Raw genomic sequence first — 18,593 nt, 5'->3', positions numbered from 1 at the left:
TCTCTGTTTCTTGGTTGGTGGTAGATAGCGACAACTGCTGTAGGTTCCCACCACCATGGACAGGAACAGATTCCCCCCACCCACCAATGCCTTCACTATATCCATCCTCCTTTAAGTTGATTCTATCAGGCATTTGGTCACAGCAGTGTAGGTGATTTTAATCACCCTTAAAGTCAATGGCTGCAAATCTCCCTGCAACTTTTATTATGTATGCTGGGACATGAGGCCACTGTGTGTTCCATTTGCTAGAGGAATAACTATCAGAAAGCTAAGTGAACCCAGTGTAGTTCAGATTTTCCCTATAATATAATATGCCATAAAGATCCTACTGACAGCTTTTACTGTAGAGCCATACAGATAGTAAGTGTTATTTGCTTTTTCTTCCCAGAAGTATGAACAAGAACTTTTCAAACTGGCCCTGCCTTGCCTGAGTGCAGTTGCGGGAGCTTTACCCCCAGACTACATGGAGTCAAATTATGTCAGTATGATGGAAAAACAGTCTTCCATGGATTCTGAAGGGAACTTTAACCCACAACCTGTTGATACCTCAAAGTATGGACTCTTTCTATTGCAGCAGATTTTTATTGTAAATGATGTGTGAAGTCTGAAATTGAATAAGGTACTGAAGTGAACTTTCTCTAATACATGCCCCCTTTGAATTGGTATCCTTTAAATAGGAGTCCCTTAAATTTATCAAATTATAGTAATAATAATAATAATAACTAATATTATAAATAGAAGAAATATAACTTCTTGGATACTCTTCACAAAATGAGAAATCTCTTCATTATACAATCAAATGGTAATATCTATAAAAAGAACCAAGAAAGTATATTAGCCATATTTTAGTTGGAAATTTACCTAAAACATTTATCATTAACCACACTATTCCTCAGCATAGCATTTTAGGGATGATTCCATCAGTTACTCTAAGACTGTTCCTGTGAGTGACAAGGAATCATTTCACCCATTACAACATCTTAGCTAGGCCCAGCATTAGCTGCTGATACCCCATATCACAGAACACATCAGAATATTGAAGGGATATCAAGTGGAAGTTTTTGTGGAAAATTTAACACGGAGTCAGAATAGTTCAATACCCTTCACCAAAGACAAAACATTAGTTAACACTATGAAGCAACTTACATAGAAAAAATGTCCACCTTTGTCTTACAAAAGTTATATTTGGTTGCTTCAGGTATTTGAAGTCTTCACATTGTTGCGCTCTTGGTGTAGGAAAAAAGCTCCTCATCAAGAAAAGCTTTCCTCTTATATAACTCTTCTCTTGCCGATTCCATGAATATTCGGCAAAGATTAGGAATTTAGAAAAGTAGCCACATGGTGATCAATACACACCACTTCTGAATTTACCTGAGATTTGAAGTTGAAGCTTCGGGGCCTCCCTTAGCCGATTTTAGCTTCTAAATCATATCTGAATGTGAGGCTAAGCGTTATGACATTAGCCTCAGTCTGAGTTTTAAATTACATGTTTGGTATTTGATGACAGTTCTGTGAGAAAATGTCTATCGTCCCACCCCCAGTGTTTGACTTATGTGATTGACCCTTTGTATTTCTTCCCAAGTAAGTAGCCCAAACATATTCCTACATGGGTAAGTGTGGTTTGCTAACATACAGTGTAATCCAGGATTTTCAAATGGCCTCAGAACAATGTTAAGATTTTGGTGTTGATTAATGAAATCCAATTAATTAACAAGTGTTGTGCATGTTCAATATTTTATCTAGGCTTTCTTTTTCAAAATTAACTTGGTATGACTAATTTCTACATGGGTGTGACTTTTATGTATTGCTTGTTAAGTGTGTTGGTGTTGTTTGGTAACTGATAACTTTGTGGCATAGAACATGAAGCCATTTTATATTAAGTTGTATTTAGAAATATCTTGTCAAAGATCATTGCTTTAGTAAGATATATTTATTAATTAATTTATTAATAAGATATATAACTAATGAGTGGATAAAATGTGTATTTTAACACTATTTATAGATATACTGCACCTTCATAAGTCTTACATTTATCATTAGACTTTCTCATAAATTGTGATTGTCATCTGCTGAATGCATTAAATATTTATTTAAACATTTAAAAAGTCAAGAATAAATGGTGCTCAAATTATAAAACATGAATTTCTTCATTACTTTTCTCTGTAGAAGTGCCAATAATATTTATAAAGTTGTATGTAGATCATTAATATTAGAAATTATTAACATAACTAATTGTATGCTATTAGTTTTAAAATTTGGCAGATTGAATTTCTAAAATGTGACAGGCTGAATGTCAGCAGTGTTTTGTGCATTCAGGGCTTCACCAGAGACAGGTCAAAAAGAGAAAATAACTTCAAAACAATAATATTGGAGAGATGTGTGTCTATAACCTTGAGTCTAACCATGTCTGGATTTAGGGTTTGTTTTTCTCTTTTTTTAATAAACAATCTTCATCTTTGAATGTATCTTAACATTGGGATATTTTAACATACTCAATTATACTGATACACAAATGATGCATCAATTTAAGATTATTACATAAAGCATGAACTGCTTGACTTACTGTGAATTATGAAAAAACTGATACTTGGCAAAAAATTTTTTTTAGCAGTTGTTCATTGAATGGGATTTAATCATTCATAAGCTGTCAGTAAATTATTAATATGATTTACTGTAAATTCTGTAAAATTTAAGCTGTTTTTCTTTATTTTCCTCATAGTATTACAATCCCTGAGAAGTTGGAATACTTCATTAACAAATATGCAGAACATTCCCATGATAAATGGTCAATGGATAAGGTAAAATTTATTCCATTTCATTCAAGGTCACCATTATTAGCTGATCACTGCTAGAATATTTTTGTCCATTTCAGCTTCATTTAAAAGGAGTGCTTCATCTAAATTAATGAAGAACATTTCATCACAAATTGTTCATATACTACTTAGCTAATTCTGCCATAACATAAATATGATGTATATGTGAATACAAATATTTATGTTCACTAAAAAAGCACAATTTTGGCTGGGCATGGTGGAGCATGCCTTTAATCCCAGCTCTTGGGAGGCAGAGGTAGGAAGATCTCCATGAGTTCAAGGCCACCCTGAGTCTCCATAGTGAATTCCAGGTCAGCCTTGGCTAGAGTGCAACCCTGCCCCCCAAAAAACAAAAGAAAAAAAAAGCACAATTATATGATTTTAAAAGATTGATTTGTTAAATCATGAGCATAGTTTCTAGATACATATTGTTCATGAGGTAAAAATTAACAACCACATGGGGTCACTGGAGGAAGCAGTGACCACTCAGTCTACAATCCACGTTTTGAACACACATTGACTTCATAAATAATTTTATATTAGATGAACAATCTTTGAAATTCCCAACGAAGCTCAGTTACATAGTTTTGCTGTACTGTCTACTACCAAGCAGATATATAGCCCCATAAAAACAGACCACATCAGCTGTTTCTTTTCTGCTTTCAAGGACAACAGTCCAATGAGAAAACAAAAACAGTCAAAATCTATGTTGGTTCCATTTGAATTGGGCACAGTTTTAGTTTGAGAGAGGATGGTGAGCCTATAGATGTCAGAGAAATTGAGTTGATATGCACAAGAATCTGACATAAACATAAGCAGCTCTGCTGTGTGAAAACCCTGTAGCCAAGGTCCCAAAGGACACTTAGGTCAGTCATAGTTCAGGGCCAGCTACATTTTGTGCTCTGATTCCCACTGTGCTATGATCATCGAGTCCCTGCCTCCCTCAGGAAGCCCTGTTCTGTTTATTTTTATGATAAATATGTGACTCTCTGTTCACTAATTAAAAATTCAATATTCACTGAGTACAAAACTAATTAATAAAAAAATAAAAAAGTAATTATGTACTAGATACAAAAAGATTTTAAATAAAAAGCAATGATAAGCTGAAAGTATGAAGATAGACTAAAAATTCTATACCAAGTAAAATCAAATAAAACATAGACTGCAAAATTAATAATTAAAAAAAGAAAAAATTCAGTAATTAAAAAAAAAATAAAACTACCGACAAGGAAAACCATGGGTCTCTATGATATCATGACTCCATTAAATACCAAGTGAATGGAACTGGTGATAGTGACAAAACCAACAGAGAAACAGTCCTCATCTTGTCCAATCTAGTTTCTCGGTTCTCTAGGCTGATGGAGTGGTATAAGTGAATGATGCTAAATCCACTTGGGCAAAATAATGGACAACAAACCCATTGAGAAGTAGTGGTACAGAAATGGACAAATGGGAAATATTATACTCCAGTTCTCCTGTTTAATATGAGCATTTCATTGACAAACCTCAAAGGCTAGGACCCAAGAGTTAACAGGGTAAATAATATAAGGCTACTAGTCTCTGGAGCTTCCTTGTTGCAGATTGCATAATTGGCACACCCACAGACCTTGGTCTGTTGTAGAAAGACACAGTGATTTTTTTTGTTTGTTTTTTGGTTTTTTGAGGTAGGGTCTCACTCTGGTCCAGGCTGACCTGTAATTCACAATGTAGTCTCAGATGGCCTCGAACTCATGGCGATCCTACTACCTCTGCCTCCCAACCGAGTGCTGGGATTAAAGGCGTGTGTCACCACTACCAGTACTTTTTTTTTTTTTTTTTTTTGGTTAGTGCTTTTAATCTCTGGACAAATATTTGTTCCAGAGATCAAACTTTGATTAAAGTTGGAATTCCTTATTGTAGACTTATAGTGGGTAAAAGTTAAACCTTACCTCACCCAGGGTAGGTGGCACCGACCTGTAATCCCCAGATACTCAAAAAGCTGAAGAGGAACTGCAGTTTCCTAGCCTATGTTGGGCTACAGAATGAGGTTAAGTCTAGCCTAGACAAACTGAGCAAGTTCCTGTTTCAAAGTAAAAAGAAAAGAATGCAGGGAATATAGCTCAATGGAAGAGTGCTTGCTCATCATACACAAAGCTTTGGGGTCAATCCCTAGTATGTCAAAAATAAAAGTAAACAAAATCAACCTTATCCATTTTGGCTTATTTTATCAAACAAATACTTAATCATATATGCACCTAAACTCACAAAATTAATTGCACAGAACTATTATTGATGTTTGTATTTCAGTTGGCAAATGGATGGATTTATGGAGAAATATACTCAGACTCATCTAAGATTCAGCCTTTAATGAAGCCATATAAACTCTTATCTGAAAAGGTGAGAGTTTTTACTTAAGTTTATGAAGTATTAATTTTGGAAATTTTTATTGTATATTTTATTATTAAAATCTTCATTTCACCTTTATTTAAAGCTCCCGTATTTATCTTAAGTTTTGTCTTTTTCTTTCCATTTCCCTTTATTGTATTTTATAATGTATTCTCTTTCCTTTTAATATTTTCCTCTCATTTTGATATTTATTTGTCTCCCATACTTTTAAGAACCTCAGAAAATATTATGTTTAAGAAGTTTTCAGTAAGGGATGATAAACTAATATCTAATATTCTTACTATAGATAGTTTGTCATATATTTTACTTATCAGAGAGAAAATGGATATCTTAAATATAGCTTAATAAAACATTTTATAGCATGATATTGATTGTGAATACTTTTCTCTTCAGATAGTGGAAAATCCTTTACACCTGGACCACATAATTTTCACATCTTTAAAAATACTGACAATTTTCATATATGAATATAATGAAATTTGATAAGAATCCTCTCCAATTACCTTCTTTTGTCCTTGTCCTCTTCCACTGAACCTGTTCTTTTCTCCAACTAGTCCCTCTTTTACTTTGATGTTTAATTTTACTCTCTACCATCATCCATATGAAATGTTAAGGAGCTTGCTATGTCATATCTAGGCCATGTCATATCTAGAAAACATCATGCCAAAATACTCCTCCCCATCCTCTGGCCTTCTTCCGCTAGCACAATCTTCCCAAGCCTTAGAGGGTGTAATAGAGATGCCTCATTTATATGGAACACTCAACAGTCACTTATTCCCAGCACTTTAATGAGTTTTGAATGTCTCCAGTTATTTTCACATTTTACTCATTGTGTTTTTCCTTGTTGGTACCTGCAGAAGGTATGAGGATCTGGGGAGCCAAAGGAAACTGGCTGCCATATTGTGCTGGGACCCAGGACCCTTTGCAGTAGCTTTCGTGAGAATATATTCAGCATAGTTTCCCTCTTAGCATTTTACTTTTGTCTTACTTATAACAACCTATGATACACAGCTTTTAAATGAAGGCAGTGTATTTCAGAACAAATCATTCTATGCTTTTCATTTTCACTGTGATTTATAATACTCTTAATACTTTCTTTTTCCTCTAGGAAAAAGAAATTTATCGTTGGCCAATAAAAGAATCTTTAAAAACAATGCTGGCTTGGGGTTGGAGAATTGAGAGGACCCGAGAAGGAGACAGTATGGCTCTTTATAACCGAACTCGTCGTATATCTCAGACAAGCCAAGTAAGAATCACAATAACAAATGAACTGTTGTTTATATAATAATTATAGATGGGCATATATGTCTGTCATCCTGACTATGTGGGAGGCTAAGGCCGGAGTAGTACTTGGATTTGGGAGTTTGATATTAGCCTTAGCAGTGTAGCAAGACCCTATCACAAAGAATAATAATAATAACAAAACAATAGCAATTACTTTAATTATTAGATTTTTCAAAGCAAATAATTTTAAGCATTTGAAGCTAACACAATTTTAAAGGGGAAGTAAAAGACTGTTACTTTACCTTTAAAGGAAGCTTGAAGCATGATCAAAGTCCTGGTATCTATATATCTTGGCTAGTATAGAAAGTAGAAACCACCTCTGAGTTCCTGAAGTTTACCTATAAAGCCTGTCTCTGTTAGGGCTTCTGTGGGCCATGGCACCGGGGGTCCAAATCTAGACCCTATGGTGTAGTAAGCTGTATGTGCTTAGATACAGTGATAAGACCCTCTTTACTGTGGTTTTCCAGCTTGAATAAGAGCAACTGCGTTCAAAGACTGTTGGAAGGATAACATGTTTTATGTTGATTACTCTCTTCACAGAATGACTGACATATATTTCAATATTGGTCAACCATAATTCTTACCATGGGTGGGACAATAACATTTTTAATTCCTCTGTCTATAATGAAGAGCACAGGAAGGCATGAGTCTTGGTTTTAGGAATTTACCACTTTAGTATTTTGTAATTTTCATATGGGAAACAAGCATAAAGACACAAATAATGCCAGTAAAAATTCGAGAGCACATGCGATTAGAGTGTACTCAAACTGACTGGATTAGTCGTGAGAAGTAAGTAGAGAAAGCATAAAGGAATGTTGTGTTTTTACTTTCCTCATGGTTTTGACCAAGAAGCAACTAAAGGTAGGAAGGGCTTATTGTGGTTTACAGTTCAAAGAACAAAAAACGGCACAAAAGTATGATGACAGAATTGTGAGGTAGCTGGTGGTTTTGTGTCCCCAGGAAGGAAGGAGGAGTACATGGAATAAGTAGAGCTGTGCTGCCAATCCTTAAGGCCTACCCCTTAGTGACCTACTTCTTCCAGCAAGTCTTTACCTCCAAAGTTTCCACAACCTTCAAAAATAGCACTGCCAGCTACCAAAAAATGTTTAAGCACATGACCCTATAAGGGCCATTTTATGCCACCACCCCATGGTTCGTAATTAGCTTTCTGACCATCTGGATAGATTTCACTGCAACTTTTTATTCCCTCTCACATTTTAACTTTTAGCTTTGTATTCCCTATGATACAGTACAAATGTAAGATAAAGCTATTTTTAAAAATGAATAAAGTAAGCTAATAACTACAGTCTGAGAAAGATGGGAAGGACCTGCTTGTGGAAAGTCTTATCCATCTAGAATCAAATTGCAGGCTAGGGAGATGAATGATACAGTCTTCTGGCAGCATATACATTTCAGATCATGGTTGGGGCATTATTCTAAGCTTTTTTTGACTGACAAACAATATAGCAATCTGTTCCCTTGGATCTACATTCTAAATGTGGAAGGAATGATGAGCTTCCATGTGTAATGTTTTAGTGCATGATAGCTTATGGTACATTATGGTAGGCAGATGTCTTAACAGGAAAGGCTAACTAAGGTTCCAAGGGAGAATGGAACTGTATGGCAGTGAGCTACAACTGTGCTACTGAATTCAATTTTATTGAGCAGATAAATGAATAAACATATCTGAAAGTGATGACTGAGCTATGCAGAGCACTCCAAGAGGTGCACTTTTGCTATATTACACTGTAGCTTGGGGTAAGGGCAATGAGGAAGCTAGGAAGGCTGGAGTCAGATGGGCAATATGGAGACAGTTACGGGGATCTCAGGGACCTAGTCATGCAAAACCTTAAATACTGTTTTAAGGACTTTGAGCAGTGCTTTAGGTTAGGATTACTTTCAAATTCAGCTGTGCTGTTTACCTGTGGCCTCCACATGCAAATGTACACATATGCATATGCACCTAACATATGCATGCTCTCACATACATACAAGCACACATATACATGCATGCACACTATATACATACATATTACATACATATATGTATAAAAAACAACATTAGTTCTCTTTATCCTATCAGTTAACCCAGAAAGATATGTGTGAATATTGACCTCTTTGATAGCTTACTGCTAGGTAAGAAAGAAGAAATTTTTCTGCAGCTATGTAGGATTTATAAGAAACCTTTAAAGTCCACCTTGCATAAGGGGACACTTCACAATTTGGGGTTCATTATACACTTTGTTGATTCCTTGATTATTAATTACTGGATGGCTTATCAATACAATACTGGAAAGAATTATTTAATCATAAGTACCTTTCAAATCACAAATGTAATTTAATTAGTTAGATATATCTGTGAAGTCATTTTGTATTGATATCTGCCATGTTTTCCCTCAGATAATGTTATTTGGAAATTTGCCTTATATTTATAAAGTTTCATTTAGGACCCTTTCCACATGGTTTTTAATGAGAAACTATATTTATATATACAATCCAGGTCTCTGTAGATGCTGCACATGGTTATAGCCCACGAGCCATTGATATGAGCAATGTCACACTATCCAGAGACCTCCATGTAAGTATTCAGTTTTTGTAAAATTCTCTCTGAATTTTATTTGTAGAATTACGTACCATAACATTCCCTGTGTATTTTGCATTATGACTTATTTGAGCATGGTGGTCATATGAGTCCATAGGGTTTGTACCTATTATGTAGCCTAAATTTTCTAGTAGCATAAAAGCTGATATAGTAAGACCCCGAGTCTGCGCTTTCCCCCTCCATGGTGTCGGGTATTCCCTGTGATCTGAAAAGTTAATTACAAAATTTGAAGAATAACCAGTTAACAACTTCTATTTTTCTTTTTTAAAAAATGTGTACTTACTTGTGTGAGAGAGGGAGCGATTGAAAAAAGAGAGAGGGCAGGAGAGCAGGAGGGAAGGATGGAAGAGAGAGAGAAAGGTACATCTGGGATGCTTGTCACTATAAATGAATTCTAGATGCATGCAGTACATTGTGCATCTGGTTTTACTACATGGGTACTGGGGAACTGAACCCAGGCCAGGCCAGCAGATTATACAAGCAAGAACATTTACCCATCAGCCCAGCACCAATTCATAAGTTTTAAATACATCCTATTTTGAGTACTGTGATGAAATCTCTTGCCATCCTGTCCTATTGCACCTTGAACACCTCTGCTATGTATTTACTGTGGAATTTTACAGATAATTAAGTTTAAATGCCTCTGTATTCAAATTACAAAGAAGAATTTTGTGTTTCATTGTATTTTAAGTGTTCTTTTTTAGCACTGATACTCCACTTTACTCATTTAAGACATGTTTTGGTATTATATATTATCTTTTACTTACTGAATTGTAAATTGGCTCCTAATTATTCTCTGCATTTTAGGCTATGGCAGAGATGATGGCTGAAAACTACCACAATATATGGGCAAAGAAGAAGAAAATGGAGCTGGAGTCCAAAGGTAATATTTCCTAAAAACTCTTAAAAATTGCATTTACTATGGGAGTGTAGAGTAAGGATGGCATTAATTGTTCTTGTTTTGCACAAAACTCATTATACATAATAAGAATGTTTCCAATGTGCCTGCACTAGGTTCATGGTGGAAATTGTATACTTTTCTAGCTACTAATATATATTTACTTGTACCTCAGATATTTTTGAGGCAGGAGCTCGCTCTAGCCCAGGCTAATATGTAACTCTCTCTGTAGCCCAGGCTGACCTCAAACTCTTGGGTTTCGCCTACAGTACAGTACAGGGCATTGGGATTAAAGGTATGTTTGTCCACACCTAGATTCTATGCCTCAGAATTTCAATGACTTTCTCATCCATTTTACCATATAGATGTCTGTCTTTGTAACATTCTCTTTGTTGTGATCAACACATGACAAGCAATTTAAGGAAGGAAAGGAGTTGTCCTGGCTTACAGTTTCTTGGGATGCATTCCATCAGAGTGGCAAGACATGACAGTGGGAGAAGGAGGCAAATGGTCACAGTGTATCCATGGTTAAGTAGCAGAGAGACTGAACAGGAAGTTGAACTGGACTAGGTTACTTCAAGACCTATACTTAGATTCACTTCCACCAGCCAAGCTCCATATCCTGAGGGTTTTATAATTTTTTTCTAAATACCACCAAGAGCTAGGGGCCAAATGTTCAGACACATAATCCTGTAGTGAACATTTCACATTCAAACCACAGAAATGTCTATATGTATATGAACATTCAAGCATCTGATACTAGTATACAAGTATCTGAATTATTACTTGTCAGAGAGGGATATTAGTATGTTAATTAGCTCCCCAACCATGATCCTCATCTTCAACACAAATATCATTAATTTTATTGCATTTATTTCAGTTTTTTTCTTTTGCCCATTCATTTATGTTATTGTGTCTTTCATGCTGTGTTTGCTATTTTTATTTTCAGTACTGGAGACAGTACCCAGGACTACGTGCAGGCTAGGCCATTGGCTAGGCTGTGCATGCTTTGAAACTGAGCTATAGTCTCAGCCTTTTTTTTTAGTTTCTTAAGAAGATATTTTATTTATTCATTTATTTGAGAGAGAGAGAGAAAGAAAGATAAAGAGGCAGATAGAGAAAGAATGGGTATGCCAAGACCTCTAGCTACTGTAAATGAACTCCAGATACATGCCCCACCTTGTACATCTAGTTTACTGGGGTCTTGGAGAATGTAGCCTGGGTCCTTAGGCTTTGCAGACAGGTGCGTTACTGCTAAGCCATTTCTACAGCCCATATTTTTACTTTCATAAAAATATTTTATTTATTTGAAAGGGGGCACAGATAGCAAGAAAGAGAATGGGCACAGCAGGACCTCCAGCTGCTGTAAATGAACTCGACACATGCCACCTTGTGCATCTGGCTTATGTGGGTTCTGAGGAATTGAACCTGGGTTCTTTTGTTTTGCAGGCAAGCACCTTAACTATTAAACCATCTTTCTTACTATTTACTTTGAGATAGGGCTTTACTAATTTGCTCTGGCTGGCCTTGAACTCATTCTGTAGGCCAGAAAAGCCTTGACCTGTAGCCTCCATAGTAACTTGTATCCTTTCTTTCTCTCTGTTTTAAAGCATTAAAATGACTTAATATTCTTTTAGTCATTTAGGAAATTTTTCATCATTAATTTGCATAACTTTTCTTCATTTTGATGTATTGTATACTAATGGCCTCTTTTATTATTTATTTTGTATTAGCCTACCACATATTGGAATGTGAGTGTGTGGGCCTGCATTTGCATGCATGTTTATTTGTATAAATCAGAAATACTCAGACACACAATTTCATTTATAACCATTCTAATCTTATTCATTATCCCTGCATCTGTTGGTTAGATGCACCTGGTTATAGAAATCTAAACATTGTAATGAATGCAAGCATTATTAATAGAAATAAAGGAGTGGGGCCTGGATGTGCAGGTCAGTGCTCGAGTACTTTCCTAGAATGCACAATGCTCTTAAGTCAATCCCCAGTAATGTGATTAAGAGAAAAAAAAAAAAAAACACAATAGAAATAAAAGAAGTTAAAGTCTCCAAACTATTATCGTTGCTCCTGAACTAGTGCAAAATGTCAAAAGCTTGCTATCATCTTGACCATCACCTAGCACTCCTTAGCTGTCTGTATGAACAACTTCATAAGACATAACCAATGTGAATATGTCTGGGGAAGCATCCGAGGAATTACTACATATTCATTTTCCCCTCTAAAAAGCTAGTTCCATTCTCCTTAGCACATTGACATGCACATGATCTGTGGGAAAGATGAGGGGCGGAAGAGCAAGATGGAATCCCTGCAGGAACACTGCCATTAAGAGGTACAACAAAGATTTAAGTTTAGTCTTTTGGCTGACTCCAAAATATGTGCTTTTCCTGCCCATTTAAGCAGACAGCCAGTAAAGTAAGAAAAGTTTCACAGTAAAAGACACTTTGTATTCTGAAGTTTTAAAAATTATTTATTTATTTTAGAGATAAATAGACACACACACACACACACACACACACACACACACACACAGAGGGGCATATAGAGAGAAAGAATGTGTGTCCTGGAGGCTCCAGCCACTGCATACAGACTCTATATGCATGCACCTGTCTTATATGGGTCCTGGGGAATTGAACCTGGGTTCTTTGGCTTTGCAGGCAAGTGCCTTAACCACAAAGTCATCTCTCCAGCCCATTCTTAAGATTTTAAAGTGATAGATATTACTTTGTTTACTTCCTGCTCTTCTCACTTCCCCCAGGCTCCCATTGACATATGCCTTCACATCATCCAGATTAATATGAATCCCACTTGGTGCAGGTGGATGATGCTTTTGATGTGTAGTTGGATTTGGTTTGTGAGTATTTTGTTCAGGATCTGTGCATCTAAGTTCATTACGGAAATGGGCTGGTAGTTTTCTTTTCTTGTGGCATCTCTGCCTGGTTTTGGGATTAGAGTTATACTAGCTTCATAAAAGGAGTTGGGTAGCTTTCCCTGTTGTTCAATTGTGTAGTACAGTTTAAGGAAGATATGTTTGAGTTCTTCCATGAAGGTTAGATAAAATTCAGCTGAGAAGCCATCTGGCCCTGGACTCTTCTTTTGAGGTTTTTTTTTTTTTTTATTACTTTTTCAATCTCCATGAGTGTGATGGGTTCATTGAGGTGATTAATCTGCTCTCAGTTTAGCTTTGCTAGATGGTATGTGTCTAGGAATTTATCCATCTCCTCCACATTATCCAGTTTTCTTTCCTTCTGGAGCTCTTTGGGTTGGATTTTTCTTGTTTATCCAGTGCCTTTAGGTAGATGGTTAGGTTATTGATTTGGTATCTTTCTGTCTTTTTTATGAAGGCATTGAGTTCTATGAATTTTCCCCTGAGGACCACCTTCATTGTGTCCCATAAGTTTGGTATGATGTGTTCTCATTGTCATTCAATTCCAGGAATTTCGCAATTTCATTTTTTATTTCATCCATTATCCATTTATTGTTTAAGAGTGTGCTGTTCAGTTTCCAGGTGCTATTGGGATTCTTGGTGGGTCTTTGTTGTTGATTTCTAGCAATATAGCATTGTGATCTGATATCATGCAGGGAATTATGTCTGTGGATTTTGGTGGAAAGTTCTGTAGATGTCTGTTAGGTCTAATTGATCCATGGTTTTGTGGAGCTCTCTTACTTCCCTGTTGATTTTCTGTTTGGATGATCTATTACTGATAATGGTGTATTGAAGTCCCTAGCTATGATGGTGTTGGTGGCCTTTTCTGTTTTATTGTCAAGTAGGTTTTGTTTTATGAACTGTGGTGTCCCTGTGTTTGGTGCATACAGATTTATGATTGTAATATCCCCTTGATGGATCGTTCCCTTGATAAGTAGGAAGTGGCATTCTTTGTTTGTTTTTTTTTTTTTTTTTTTTGATTATATAGCTACACCTGCTTGTTTCTTATTCCCATTTGCTTGGAATATTGTCTTCCACCTATTTACCCTGAGGAGGTGTCTGTCTTTAGTGGTGAGGTGGGTTTCTTGAAGGCAACAGATTGAAGGGTCTAATTTTTTGATCCATCTTGTTAGCTTGTATCTCTTGATGGGTGAATTAAGGCCATTAATATTTAGGGTGATGACTGTGAGATTTGATTTGATTTCTGCCATATTGTGGTGATAGATGTGTTTTCGTGTTTTCATGGGCTTTGAAGTTTTTTGTGCCTACTCTGGGTTTGGTTGTTGTGATCTGCTTCTTGAAGGCATTTGAGTTTGATTATTTGTTTCTTCTTTGTGGAGAATTTCCTGACATACTCTCTGTAGGTTTGGTTTTGTGTTCATATAATTGTAAAGCTGAGTTTTTTTGTGGAAGGTTTGTCTGTCACCATCTATTATGAGGGATACTTTTGCTTGGTAGAGTAGTTTGGGTTGGAATCCATATGTTTTTCACTCCAGGTCCTTCTAGCTTTCAGGGTTTCCATTGTGAAGTCTGAAGTTATTCTGATGGGGTTATCTTTGAAAGTGATGAGCTGTTCTTCTGTAGATGCTTTTAGGATTTTCTCTTTGGTGTCAACGTTTATAGAATCTTAATGATAATATGTCTTGGAGAGTTTCTCCTTTGGTCCAGTCTGTTTGGAGTTCTGTTGGCTTCTTGTATCGTGATGTGCCTTTCTTTTAAGAGACTGGGGATGTTTTCTTCAATTATTTTGTTAAATAAGTTCTCCATGCCTTTGGTTTGAAATTATTCTCCTTCTGATGTTCCAATGATTCTGATTTTAGGACGTTTAAGTGTATCCCACAATTCCCTCATGTTCTGTTCACAGGAACTTTTGAACTTACTGAAGTTTTTAACTCTCGAACTATTTCTTCCATCTTGTCTTCCTGATCAGAGTTTCTGTCCTCCACTTCACTGACTCTATTCTTGAGAGCCTCTAGAGAGTTTTGGACGTGTTCAATTATGTTTGCATTTTCTACTACTTTTCTGTGTATCATTTCCATTGGTCTGTCAAGCTCCCTTTTCATATCATTTTCTGATTTTCTTGATGATCCTTGGAATTCATCCTTGCATTTCTTTATGTTTTCATTTAGTGTGGCTAATTTTTAAGGTCCTCCTTTTTTTCACTCTCCCTTAAATCCCTTAATTCTCTTTGAAATTCTTCCAATGTTTTATCAATTTGTTCTAGCTTAGTGATGGTAGCATCCACATGGTTGTAGGTCCTTTGTTGCTTTCCTGCAAGTTCTATCAGTAGGTTGGTTAGGGTTGCATTGCTCATAGCTTCAATTTGATGTTCTGATCCTGATGGTTCTATGTTTTGGTTAGATGTATTATTCATTGTAGAACTAGGGGATCTAACTGGATTTTCTTGCATTTTATTTTTCATGTTATTTCTTTTGCGCTGTGCTCTGCTGATTACAGTGTATGGGCACGTAGGTGGGTGGTCAGCATGTGCTCTAGTGCAGTGGGAATCTGAGGTAGCCTGGGGCAGTTGCCAAGCAGCCTGGGCTTTGGCTCCTACTTTCCAGAGCTGCCTATATACTGCCTGACAGGGAGCCAAAGTTGCCTGAATTCTCAAGTGGTAATATGCCAAAGCTGCCTGCATTTGAGCTTGGAGGGGGACTGAGGTACCAAGGCCTGAAGCAGCCCAAACTCTGGTTGGGAACACTGGGACCCCGAAATAGTCTGTGCTCCCCTGTCTCAGGAGAATGGGGGCTAGCCGGGAAAGCACATGAACTGGCGCAAGCCAGAGACACAGTTTGGGTTTGTGTGGCAGTTGCTGTGGGACTGGACTCACTGAATGTGCAGCAGCAGGAGCAGTAATGTGGGCAAATGTGCAGATCAGTTTAAGCTTCCTCAGTGGTGGTGGGCCTGGGCACAGCAATGGGGAGTGGCAGCAGCGGGGTGCAGGACAGGGCATGGTGGTGGTTTGAGGGACTGCAGGGGGCTCTGGAAGGGGTGCAGGACCCTGCCTGGGATGGCGGCAGGGCGCAAGACGGGGCGCGGGACAGCAACGGGCATGGGACATGACACGCGACAGTGGCAGGATGCCAGATGGGGCGCAGGACTGGCAGGGCACAGGACGGGGCATGGAATGGTGCCAGGATATGGGACAGGGTGCAGGACTCTGTGCAGGACTGGCGGGGCACGGGATGGGATGTGGGATGGCAACGGGAAGCGGGATGGGGCACAGGACCATGGGCAGGACCAGCAGGGGTGCAGGATGGGGTGCGGGACAGTGGTGGACATGGGACAGGGCACAGGACTGTGTACAGGAGGGCGACGGGGCACGGGATGGGACAGAAGGTGGTGGGGCTTGGTACGGGTCACGTGATGGTGGCGGGGTGCTGTGGGATGGTGTGCGGGACAGTGATGGGGCACGGGAAAGTGGGGGGGGGGACGCAACAGCTATTTAGTGAAATGGGTGGCCTACCCGCCCTCAAGGGGATCTGCAATTCCCTGATTTCTCCCCTTCTGCGCCCCCCACTGACAGGAAGACCCAGAAAACCCTTAATTTCTTGCCTTTTCTTCCCCGGGATTTGCAGGGCAGCTAGACGATTGTCATCTTGGCCGGAAGTCCTATTTCTCTTTTCTTATGAATATTCATTGTACATCATCCTGTGTTGAACAATAACATTTTCTTTTTGTTTGTTTGTTTTTTCGAGGTAGGGTCTCACTCTAGCCCAGGCTGACCTGGAATTCACTATGGAGTCTCAGGGTGGCCTTGAGCTCATGGCAATCCTCCTACCTCTGCCTCCCAAGTGCTGGAATTAAAGGCATGTGCCACCACGCCCAGCAACAATGACATTTTCATGCCAGCATGCAGTGTGTATTGAACATATACTTTCCCCATCCCACCTTCCCCCTTCATGACCTTACCCTCCTCATGAATTTTTTGTTGTTCTTCTTGAAAACAAAGTCTTGAACTTGCTATGTAGCTAAGGATGACCTTGAACTCCTGATTCCCTTGCCTTCACTTCCTAAGTGATGGGATAACAGGCTTGTGTCTACATGCTTAGTTTATTCTTATTACATTATTTATTTTACATATTTTCCAGAAGTTCTATTAAGGAGAATAATACTTCTAATATTCTTCACAAAATAGTTATTCCAGAAACTTAAACTCACTCTCTCTAGAAATTACTAACCAAACGTTTTTAATTTTTCAAGTATTGGATATTAAGAGTGATCAACTTCTGGGCTGGAAAGGTTGCTTAGCAGTTGAGGTCCTTCCCTGTGAAGCTTAATGACCCAGTTTGAGTCCCTAGACTCCACATACACCAGATGCACAAGGCGGCTCATGCGTCTGGAGTCTGCAGTGGCTAGAGGCCATGGTATGCCCATTCTCTTCCCCTCTCACTCTCTCTCAAATAAATAAACAAATGATTAAATTAAATATTTTTTTTTTAAAAGAGGGTAATCAACTTTCAATTTAGGAATCCTATATGTGTTCTCTTTGTACTTTTTGTTTGTTTTTTGTTTTTGGAGATAGGGTTTCACTCTAATCCAGGCTGACCTGGAATTCATTATGTAGTCTTAGGCTGATCTCGAACTCATGGTGATCCTCCTATCTCTGCCTCTTGACTGCTGGGATTAAAGGCCTGCACTACCACACCCATCCACTCTTTGTACTTTTAGTATTTTTGTTTATTTATTTGACAGGGAGAAAAGAAAAGAGAGAGAGAATAGGTATACTATGACCTCTTGCCAATGAAAATGAACTCCAGAAGTACAAGCTACATTGTGCTTCTGGAATTTCATAGGTACTGGAATATTAAATCAGGCCAGATGGCTTTACAAGCAAGCACCTTTAACAGGTGAACCATCTCCCCAGTCCTCACTTTGTATTTATAAAAAGAATGTACCACACAATATTCTCTGATCTAGGAGATGCAACTAAAAATTCCTTATGCAATACAGTTTTGGTCTTCTTTCTGTGGGACAAAAAAATAAAGATTTCTGGAGCTTATAATTTTCCTAGACCAAAATGTACATGTATGTTGTGATATCTACTGACAATCTTTAATATGATGCAGAGCCAGGATTTGTTTGAATAAAGGTTGCCCTTGTTTTCTCTCTAATGATTACATAAATAACTGGCACTCAATATAACAAATATATGTGTGCTCATGTTTGAAATTCCTATTAAATTAAACCACATACAGGGTTGGGAAGATGGCTCAGTAGGTAAAGTGCTTTCCATGTAATCATGAGGACCCAAATTCAGATCCCCAGTACCCACATAATAGCTGGACATGTTCATACATACTTAGAAATCCAAGCAGAGACAAGAAGGTAAATAGGGTAGGCTAGCTAGTCCAGCCAAGTTGGTGAGCTCTAGGTTCAGTATGAATCCAATTTCAAAAATAAGACTAAAGGGTTTCATCAGTTAAAGACCCTCACTTATAAAGCCTGACAGCCTGGGTTTAATTCTCCAGTACCCATATAATCCAGATATACAATGTGGTATATGTGTACAGAGTTCATTTGCAATGGCAAGAGGCCCTGGAATACCTATTCTTTCTATCTCTCTCTGCCTACAAATAAATAAATAAAAATATTTTAAAAATAAAAGAGATAATAACTGAGGAAGACACTAGAAATTTCTCTGTGTGCTCCACAGAAACACAT

The 18,593-nt window shown here is 37.7% G+C and overlaps 1 protein-coding gene across 5 annotated transcripts in view; it reads left to right on the top strand.

Annotated features, from left to right (window-relative positions):
- Ryr2 (ryanodine receptor 2) overlaps window positions 1-18,593 on the top strand; it is a 737,098-nt gene that overhangs the window by 565,016 nt on the left and 153,489 nt on the right. For all 5 annotated transcript variants that reach the window (XM_045151997.1, XM_045151996.1, XM_045151994.1 and 2 more), the window contains 6 exons: window positions 389-552; window positions 2,720-2,798; window positions 5,100-5,189; window positions 6,307-6,444; window positions 8,983-9,060; window positions 9,892-9,967. In XM_045151997.1, the coding sequence (XP_045007932.1) occupies window positions 389-552; window positions 2,720-2,798; window positions 5,100-5,189; window positions 6,307-6,444; window positions 8,983-9,060; window positions 9,892-9,967 (625 nt within the window). The remainder of the gene's footprint in view (window positions 1-388; window positions 553-2,719; window positions 2,799-5,099; window positions 5,190-6,306; window positions 6,445-8,982; window positions 9,061-9,891; window positions 9,968-18,593) is intronic.

This window comes from Jaculus jaculus, chromosome 6, assembly GCF_020740685.1.
Source record: "Jaculus jaculus isolate mJacJac1 chromosome 6, mJacJac1.mat.Y.cur, whole genome shotgun sequence".
NCBI classification, from domain to species: Eukaryota; Metazoa; Chordata; class Mammalia; order Rodentia; family Dipodidae; genus Jaculus; species Jaculus jaculus.
The sequence above is the reverse complement of the archived record's forward strand: the minus strand, read 5'-3'. Positions and strand labels throughout refer to the sequence as shown.